Consider the following 10,680-nt stretch of genomic DNA (forward strand, 5'->3'; position numbering starts at 1 on the left):
CATTCTCCGATATGACCCACCTTGCGTGCTCATCAGCGACCGTGGACGACAATTCACAGCGGATGCCTTGGAGGAGCTTCTTCGTTTTTGTGAACACCGCTTGCGTCACTTTACACCCTACCATCTGCAAACGAATGGGCCTACGGAGCGCACCAACCGGGCAATTATGAACATGTTGTCTATGTATGTTTCATCCCACCATAAGAACTGGGTTGACGTACTACCTTTCATCACGTATGCATTTAACCACCGCCAAGCACGAGGCTACCGGCTACAGCCCTTTCTTTTTGCTGTACGTACGTCCACCACGGCACACAATGGACACTGTTTTCCCTTTCTCTAATCAAGAAAACGTCACAGTCGCCAAGACCCTCTGCCTTGCTGAAGAGGAGCATCGTATAGCTCGATTACGCACATTGGCCTCTCAAGACAGAGCGAAAGCACGGTACGACATTCACCACCGACCTGTAACCTATCGACCCGGTGATTTAGTCTGGGTCGGTGATTTAGTCTGGGCTCCTACACGGAAACGCGGGTTACACCAAAAGTTTTTAGCCACATACGATGGACCATATGTTATTATCACCAGACTCATAGAGGTCACCCATACCATAGCAAGCCTTACGGCGAGTGGTAGACGAGCTGCCGAGACCCAAGTGGTCCATGTCGCCCGCTTGAAATTCTTCACGCCGCGACAACTCGACTGACTCGCCCGGCGGCCTTCGTCTGCGATGAGAGAAATGTTGCGCATATGGACAAAGAAAATGAAGACCGGTGAACGTGCTTGCCGCTCCGAGGCAGCTAGAGAGAAGACGACGACGCTGGCATATTCAACCTGTTGCCCGCTCCTGCACTCACCTTCGCGACCTAATACACGGCCCTTCAGTCGTATACGTCTCGGTCTCCTTCGCGCGTAACAATGTTAATTAAGCACTACCATGGCTCAGCAAGTTTCAACCTACCGTTGCTCGCCCCCTAAGAATACGTGAACGAATGCTGCTTGTGATATCGAAATCTGCGCACCGTAGCGCACATTTTTTTTATAAAACTGACGTCTGTGAGGGAACGTCAGTGCCTACGTTACTTAGGACCATAAGCTACGTTTTTGGTGTCACAGGGTAACCTATGCACCTCACTTTACGCAGAACGACGACATGCCTCGTAACTCTTCGCACAAAGCCAACCAATGTGGTATAGGTACCTCCACGTTGACTGCTTTGCAAGACATCGAATACCACAGTGCCTGGGATCCGTCGGAATTTTTCTCCGTAATGCCTTGGTAGAAATACGCCATCACCGGCGTACTGAAACACTAACTACGGTTCAGATCATAGCAATAGTTAAGTTCAACTACTTACATCTTAATTACCTAGGCTAGTGGTCTCAATCTCAGCTGAGCTAGCGGGCCGCAGTCAAGACATATAATCCTGCAAGGGCCGGGACAGCAAAAGAGCTAGGAGCGAGAAGGGGAGGGGGGGTGATTAAACAAAGGGTTTGAAAGAAGCTAAGCCTTTCTCAGATCTATATATTGGTCATTTCTGCAGGTGATTTGGCGTAAGAGGACTCTAACAACATATCGGTGCCGATCTGCAGAATGACTAAAATATGGACGCCGATTCTGTAACATGGAGTTTTACAGCGAAAGCTGTTACGAGATCACAACAAGGGTCGTTTTTGGCGCCGTAGTTGTCCGCCGCCGCCGCCGCTGGTAGTAACCGCTATCACACGAAGTAAGAAAAAAAACGAAATAAGAAAAAAATTTCAGGATGGAACGGGGCTCGAACCTGGTTCCTCTGCGTTGGAGCCCAGAATTCTACCTCAGTGCCATGCCGGTGCTTGCAACACCTTCGCAAAAAGACGCTATACAGGCTTCGTGTCAGGAAGGATCCAAATTAACATATGTAAAGTAGCGTGTCAGAAGAGTAAAATAACAAATAGGCGTCACACAACGCAAATTCTGTAACCAGGCGTCACACAATGCGAATTGCGCTACGAGTGCGTTGTTGAATGCCTCAAACCCATTACAAAGGGCTCTGCCATATTTCTTCATTGTCAGCAGCCACAGTATCAACAAACGGCACATAATACCTTACATGTGTTTCACGGGTACCATGGTTTTCCGCAGAATGACGGAAAATGGTATGGTGGCTGCTTCCCTACTTCACAAAAAATATGATGATTTATAGCATACTGGGTTCCTCGCAAGTGCACTTCTGTTGGTTACCAAGGAAGCCCATAAGGCCACCATGATTCATTTTCTCAGGTTTTCAATAAAGTTCTTTACCTCTCTCTAACTCTTTCTCACTTTAACGTATGGTAATAGGTTGTGGGAGAGTGAAATAACGACCGGGCATCACAAAATGCGAATTACAGAACTAGTGCGCCGTTTAAAGCTTCCAACCTATTACAAAGGGCTCCGCCATAATTATCCATCTACATCGGTCGTCGCATCAATAAAGTGCACATAATGCCTTACAGATGCTATCTCGCTTCTCTGAAGAATGACGAATATTGGCGTAGTGGGTGCTTTACAACTTCACAAAAATTATGATTTGTGGCGTAGTGGTTACTTTGCTAGTGTACTTGCCCCACGAGGGTTTATAACGGGCTCTAGAAATACCGCTCTTCGAGCTTTCCCTGTGACTGTGCTGCGCTTTCCGCGCAGGCCTTTCATTTTTGTTCCACTGCATGGTATGCCTCACGAAAAAAACGCTTGAGGCCAGTGACGTCTTTGTAGCATACACCAACAAAGCGTTACCAATCTCAATAGACGAGAAAACAATGCGAGTGCAATTTAACAAAGCAACAAAAATTCAGACACGAGTCATAAAAAATATCGGACGAAAACAGTAGTTTCAAGAGGGTCCGCGGGCCGCGTGTTTGAGACCCCTGGACTAGGCAGTTCGCTGAATGCATTTGTTCGACTTTAACATCAACCGGGGAAATAGTTCAGCACATCTAGGTTGCCACTTTTGTAGTCGTATATCACTTTGTATGTCACTTTGTATCTCAAATGATGATTCCTAGCGAAAACAGGAATGACATCGTGCGAGTCACTGACAAAAACCACCACGAGAGAAAAGTGAATTGCCGCGTCTATCAACCCTCTCCAGCAGGGTTGAGTGCTGTGAAAGGGATGAACAAAGCTCTCTAATATTCATGTTTATTTGCTTTTGAATCCTTTTAAATATGCCTTCCGACGTAATCGCTTGCCCTTTCTGTTATTGCAGGGACAAAGCGGAGAACACAAAACAGCCCTTATCGTTCTGGCGTTCCCGGCGCGCATACTTGCTGCTCAGACTGAGGCCATATCATTTCAAGTTTTCCTACCACTTCTGCGTACCCGAGTTTCATGCTCCATTCCTGACAGAATGCCAGGCCTATGGGGGAAATTCCAGGAGTGAATATATCTATTTTAGTCCATAAAAGACACAGCATTGCAGCAAGGGGACGTATACTCTACGAACACGAACTAGCTCACACAACCAACATACTCTGAAGAGAAACTTCATGCGTGGAAGCATGGCGTCTCCAACTCAACCGATCACCGTCATTGGTCGAAAATGGTCGAGCCTCCTGCAGAACTACGCCTTGGAAGCCTTAGTTGGGATATGTGGCATCTTGCTCATGCCCCTGCTGATCGTGAGCCACCGTTTCCAGGAAAGCTTCTTCGCCTTCATATACGCAATCTTGCAGCGTCATATGAACGACGAGATAAGCGTGCTTCGGCGCATGGTCATGTCCCACCTCGACGGCATGTCGTCGCACGAGCCATCCTTGAAGGCCCGCGGCGCGCTGCGAGTCCTGGAAGTCGGTGCGGCGTACGGCCCAAACCTTGAGTTCTTCCAGCGACCCATCGAGTACTGGGTGGTGGAACCCAACAGAAGCTTCGAAGATTCCTTTATGCGGAACCTCACGAAAAACTCGAACGTTTGTATCTTCTCTTTTGGTTTTTGGATAGTCTTAGATTTATTGCGAAAGTTTCATTTCAGTCATGAAAGATTTATTGCGATATTGCTATATCGCCATACCAGGGAACCGTTGCTTTTGCAAGAGAATGTGTGGTGACACTTAGTAAGGGCTTTATTAGGGCTAGTTCGTTCATATTCAGAACTGATGATGAAACAGCGCGACTAGAAGAAAGGAACAAACACAGAAGGACGAGCGCTGGCTGCCATCCGAAAGTTTATTTTTTTTATGAAAATCGGCCTGTTATATAATCATAGTATAAACATGCGTATATCAGACATAATCACAGAAGCAATCACAGAAGAATAACTCAGAATGCATCTTCGAAAACGTTTATCTCTCTTTCGCAAGGCGTTATTTCATTTCATTTCATTTCATTTCATTTTATTATACCCCTCAGGGCCAGAGGCATTACAGAGGGGGAGTGGTAACAACACTTTGACACAAAAAACAAGAAACGAAGGAACGAAAAAAAAAACAAAAAAGTAATAGAAAACGCACATGAAACAATAGAGCAAAATGTGAATTTACAGTGAGTTTACAAAGAGCCTGAGTATACAATGTTAGCTATGGAATTACGGAACTGTTCGTGATGAATAATGTTCACGACGTCCGCGGGAAGGCCATTCCAATCGCGAGAGGTTCGTGGTAGAAATGAATGATAAAAGTGCGCAGTATTACATGAAGGGAGTCCGACTTTATGACGATGATCTGTGCGATGGGATACATAAGATGGCTAAGGGATGAGGCGATCGCGTAGTGCAGGATAATGATACGTCTTATGAAACAAGGCAATGCGTGACACTTTTCTGCGCGATGATAATGATGGGAGGGAAAGGTTTGATTTCATGGAAGTTATACTGGCGGTGCGGCTGTAATTAGAGTGAATGAAACGTGCGGAGTTATTCTGAACCATTTCTAGAGCATGAATTAAGTTTGCTTGGGTGGGATCCCAGACCGGTGTAGCGTATTCCAATTTCGATCTAATTAGTGTTTTATAAAGGAGGAGTTTCAAGGAAGGAGGAACATGGTAAAAGTTTCGACGAAGGTAGCCTAACATGCGATTAGCTTTGTTAATTAGGTGCTCGATATGAGTAGACCAGTTCAGGTTTGCTGTAATGTACACGCCGAGGTACTTATATGAAGTGAGTGATTTTAAATTAATGTTATTAATGTAGTATGGTGGTGGGCAGGAAATTTTCTAGAAGCGCACATGACTTTGCATTTATTAATATTTAGCTTCATTAACCATTCGTTACACCAATTAGCAACTGCACGAAGATCAGATTGGAGTAAGGAAGAATCGTTAGTATTCGTTATCTCTCTGAATACAAGAGAAGGAGTGCCAACACACGTACAAGCCGTCTGTAATCGTAAATAAGAAGGCAAATGTGTTCGCGCTTCCTCTCTTGTATCATTCGGAAGAGACAAACATCTTGCGAAAAAGACGGTTGCTTTTTTTTTTCAGTGATTGTGACTGATGCACGTGTGTCTCTGGCTTTGTATAAAATGCCAGTTTTCATTAAACTGTCGACTTGCACTCAGAGCTTTTAACAGCGAAGCTCTTAAAGCTGGAGGTAAAACGTATGGCCGGAAAAACCCATCATCATCATAAACGGCTATGTGCCACAGAAATTGGGTTAATCCCACTACTCACCACTGGTCCACTAAAAATGAAGAAGGCAACAGTCAGCCCAAGAAATGGCTGTGAAGCGACGGCGGCGAGTCGAAGACACTGACTATGTACAACTACAGACTACTAGCGAACGGGAAAGGCAACGGCGGCTGCGAGAAGACCCCGAAGCGATGGAAGCCCTACGCCAACGACGACGCGCCCGTACATCTATGAGAGGTGCGATCGCTCAGTTTCAGCGCGAGTTTCTGTCTCTGGAGTTTGGACATTCGTGTAATGTCCGTGACTGTCTGTGGTTTATATCGAGCCTCTCTGCGCTGAGAATCAACCTATAAACAACCTAGCATCACCTAGCTAAAGCCTAGCAACAACCCAGAAGCAACCAGATTAGACTTCAGGATCGTCCAGTTTCGCTGTTTCGAGCCTTGCGGGTCTAAGTGCAAGCTTCGCAATTTTTTTTTATTGGCGCCAGTGTGCCCTACAGCATAGGTTCAATAAAAGGGTGCGGTTCGGTTTTCTGGATAAAATCCAGGAGCAGTCGACGCAGAGGACTGTGCTTCCAGCGCGCTATGTCTGCTGGTCGACTGGAGTGGCAGCCAAGGCTGCGTAAGTGGCGGGTGCGGGAGCACTCAGCTCTTGTCCTGTGGTACTTGTTTTATGTCTTATTCTAGTCGCGACGTTTCATCCCCAGTTCAATATATGAGATGACATTTTGAAGCCCGCCTCATAGTCAATATTCATTATAGATTCTGGTGTCTGGCTCCAGCGATCCTATTGTGAATTGCTCTTATTGCATTGTCTTTTTTCTGTTGTTGTCGTTGTTGTTGTTGTTCCACGAAGGTTATATTATAAATAGCAATATGTCGAAAACGGCGGCAAAGAACTATCGTGCTTCAAACGATAGCGCCACTTCATAATGCTTGAGATTTCCTAAGAACGCTGGTTTCAAACGTAAGATGACCCAAAGAACCGGAATTCGTGCGCACTTTCGAAAAATGTGTTCACGTAACCGCAACTTATTTTTGCTGTCGCTTCCACGAATGTACTGAACCTTCGATGCCATGGACTTATTTCAGCTTTTCCTGCTCTACGTCAAGTTATTTTTTATATTCACATTTCAATCTTGCAAGCGACCACATAGTTTAATAATGTACAGGGAGATTCTTTTAGAACTGACCTATTTCAATGGATTCAGTATTGTTACAAAGTATACGATTTTAATACGGTTTGCGGCAAAACATTCAGGAAGGAAGAAAAATTAATGGACTGTCCCGTTACTTTGATCTGCAACGAAAATAAAGAAGAATAACTAAGAAATAACGAAAGCCGCGCGAAATGCTATACAGGGAGGCATGGCTTGCGCTTATAAACTATTCAAAATTCCGATTCCATTGTGGCATGCCAAACATGACTAGTGAAAGTTTGTAAAGGTTATACAGGTTTATAATCACTTATCCTGCAGCAGATGTTCAAATGACCATTATGCCGCATGGTGGTACTTTTGTCGGGGATAAAGGGAACAAGAAAGACACGACACTCGCTACCCTTTGTGCCCTTTGTCCCCGTCAAAAGTGTGCTTCTTCACCATACGATATAATGATCAATTACCAACTAGCCCAGCTCCCAACCCTGTTGAAATGAACACCCGAAACGTCAAACTGTTATGACTTCAGTAGTATACAGTCCCTCATTGTATAGAATTATGCGTAATGTCGCGGTTTTCGTTATTTCTTATTTATTCATTTTTTCTACACTGACATAAAGAAACAGTGCGGGCTATTACATTTTCGTCTTCCCAAATCTTTCGCTGTAAACCGCAATAAAATCTGATAATTTATAACAAAAGTACAGCCCAATGAAATAGTTCAGTTATAGATGAATTACCCTGTATAAGCGACCGGAGGAATTTTCGATGGCATCTAGGGTGCTTTGCAGAGAAAAGAACGAGCAATTTTCCGTTGTTTCTAAAACCAAATTGCGAATTTCTTGCTCCGTGTAATTTAATATTTGGCTATCATATTCACAGAAACTTTGACTACTGATCGACAGCGTTTTAGTACTGCATTCAAAAATTGTTGCAGGGCCGCTTTAAAACTTTTCCAGGAAGAAAGGGAACAGCGCGGTCTTTCCTGATACAACTGCTTAACGTGCGGCATTCACCGATTAATCGCGAAACTTTAGGTCTACAGTTCGTGTCGTGTCAGCGTAATTTTGACTCGAACACTTGCATCATAGCCAACATTACATTTAGCGGTCAGATTCGCAACGCCATGACATGGTTATCACGATTAGTTGCTGATCGCAGTCATTATACTAAAAAGAAACGATGTCTCGTTACTATCGTATGAGTGCTGTACGTTAAGACTTGCTGCAGGTTAAGACTGTGCAGTGCGGTCGTGAGTGTATGTTTAAGACAATGCACAGAGAAGAGGCGAAAGAGCGGAAACGTGAACGATCGTGCAAGGAAATTGTCACGAGAAGTTAATCTCTTCACAAAAGTATGAGACAAACATTAGTAGTGTGAGTTTGGCTGTTGTGACAAACGGTCACTTCAGCAGAATGAATCACCGCTGTATTAGTACGACCGTCGGTCGCTATGCATTTCCATCTCACACTCTTTCTCATCTCTATTCCTTTTGGTCACTGCTTCGCAAATCGTAAAAAGTGACGAAGCCAAGCAAGCATGAAGGCGCACAAAAAGCTTCCCATTCCAATAGACTATTTTTTTTCTTTTCTTTTCTCGCGCGTTTACAGGAACACCTTACGCAGATCTCATTGTTCATATTACTTTACGTATCTAGCCCTTTCGCCAGCCTTTATCCTTATCAGCTTGGAGCATACTTCACATCATGCGCCAAAAGTAGACTAAAGGTGCCACCATGTGGAGCCGCACAGTCAGAAGATTACTTCCGTCCGTCCTTCCCTTAGTTCATCCGGGGAAAAAAAAGAGAAGTAATGTGGGCTAATTCTGGATACAGTGAAATACTGGGTAACCCAGGCCAGATAGAAGTCGGTCCTCCCGCTTAAAGAGAGCATGGCTTGATCCCCCAGTACAGTGTGATACCGGACAGGCTTGCACTGCGCAATACCGGCCTACCCGCGGCATGATATTGATTCATTTCCCAATGCAGAGGCACAGCGCGCAGTTGAACTCCGTTGTGTGCGCACTTGAGAGCGGCGCCATAAAGACGCACATTTACGTACCGTACATCAGCGTTCCCAGTATTGTGGGGCAAATACCTTCAAAAAGAATATACTTTGTGCATAATGCCATACGCATACGGAACCAATACGCGTCCCTTACCGCAACTAATGTACAAAACGGAGGCAACACGAGCAGAGGAAAGCGGTAAGAAAATCGTGCTACGCATATCTTGGATAATTCCCGTTGAAGGAGGTTGCGCTCCATGTGTACACTACAGTTTGGCTAGGAACTGTCTCTTGTTTGAGGCTTTCGACAGCTACTTCAAAAACGTCATTGGCGCTACCCCTCTGCAAACACATAACAGGCGTTTCTATCATCAGGTGGAACTGAAGCGGTTCATCGTCGGATGTGGGGAAGACATGGGCATGTTGCCAGATGGACACTTCGACGCTGTGCTGCTATTCTTCGTCCTCTGCTCGGCAAAGGACGGTTCGAAACTCCTGAGTGAATGCAAGCGCGTACTTAAGAAGGTCAGTATTCATCTCTCACTCCTCGTCGTTCCACCTTCGAGTAAGCTTTGAAGGTTCTGAACGCGCAGTTTGTAACTTTTCATGGAAGGCGTGGATTTTGTTGCCACTAGTATCAAGACTACAAGAAAACTTCATGCGTGCACAAAACAGGAGGATGCCACAATCCGTTCGTGCGCTCCCAACCATGTTCTTTGGTAAACTCTTAACTTTCTGAGCTTACTTTAAACCAATAAACAAGCTCACTCGAGGCTCCTCCAGTCACATAGGTGTACCAAAGTTACATTGAAGTTAACGAGGACAGAGCTTCTAAAGGAACATTAGTTCAAGAAAAATGTGTCATAATCCGCAAGTTACTGGGGCAACAAGTATTTGGGTTACAATATACACATACAAGGTGCTACCGCAATCATTGTATGTGATACAATACTTTCCATTTGCATCTTAAGACACTTCGATACATTTGTTATTTTATTATAGGTCTATAAAATGTAGCAGGTCACGTATGCACAAAAATATTTCCTTGGTGATTTATTAACTCCGACCAACCATGTGTCACGTGAGCGATATGTTTGTTTTTGTCTTTCTTCCTGAAAATACATATTTATTCCGCAACAATTAATTGCGGTTGGTTTAGCGGCTCAACATGAAACCTCTTTATACGCTTACCGCTTTTGTAATTGATGGGATTTGCTGCTCTGCTTGTCGTCAGTAAGCTAGCCGGTCTTTATGTAATTACAAGAACGTTAATAAGAAGCCTCTGCGCGACGACACAAATATAGTTGTACTGTTTTACCTTGCCACAAAAGCCTTACCGTTTTCGCAACAACTGATCACCGGAAAGGTGTACAGCAGCAAAAACACTGGTAGGAACATTTATTTTGACGCATCGTGTATACAGGGAGCAGATAAGCTCCAATAACCTTTCATATTCTGTTTATTTGATGACGTAATACGTAATTTAGCAACATGCTCATTAACGTTCAATGCTTCTATGATCTTTCCTCTGCAAGAAAAATTGTACAGCCTAAATATGTTTTATACGTATATTAGTGGCACAAAGCATCACATGATAACCACTAATCACACAACTGCCGTTTGTACAGCTTGGATTACCTGGTGATTTGTAACTGCAGTGAATTTTAGTGAAGTATAAAGGCGGTTTCCCATCACGCAATAAAGCTGAACACGTATAAAACATGATACAGGCGTTCTCATTAATAGTTACGGCATTTAAGCATGAGGCATTGCCTACTTACCTGTTAACGAGAGAATACAGTAAATTGGGCACACGCGAACAATAGCTTAAAACGGCTCGATAAATGCTTGTGAGAAAGACGGAGTAGCTGCTATTACCTTTCTTGAATATCCTTTCTGACATAATTAATATGTCCCCATATATAGTT

General features: G+C 44.3%; 1 protein-coding gene across 1 annotated transcript; it reads left to right on the forward strand.

Moving 5' to 3' along the window:
* The first annotated feature begins 3,522 nt into the window (after positions 1-3,522).
* Positions 3,523-9,328, forward strand: LOC119397158 (thiol S-methyltransferase METTL7B). The gene is made up of 2 exons (XM_037664597.1): positions 3,523-3,930; positions 9,128-9,328. Exons 1-2 carry the CDS (start codon positions 3,523-3,525, stop codon positions 9,326-9,328), a joined length of 609 nt encoding a protein of 202 aa, XP_037520525.1.
* The last annotated feature ends 1,352 nt before the right edge of the window (positions 9,329-10,680 follow it).

This window comes from Rhipicephalus sanguineus, chromosome 6 (genome assembly GCF_013339695.2).
Source record: "Rhipicephalus sanguineus isolate Rsan-2018 chromosome 6, BIME_Rsan_1.4, whole genome shotgun sequence".
NCBI lineage: Eukaryota > Metazoa > Arthropoda > Arachnida > Ixodida > Ixodidae > Rhipicephalus > Rhipicephalus sanguineus.

Bases quoted from the DNA above. Each gene is read 5' to 3' on its own strand.
- LOC119397158 (XM_037664597.1), top strand. From the start codon at position 3,523: ATGGCGTCTCCAACTCAACCGATCACCGTCATTGGTCGAAAATGGTCG. The intron at 3,931-9,127 runs GTTTGTATCTTC...TTCTATCATCAG, and splicing joins ACCTCACGAAAAACTCGAAC to GTGGAACTGAAGCGGTTCAT.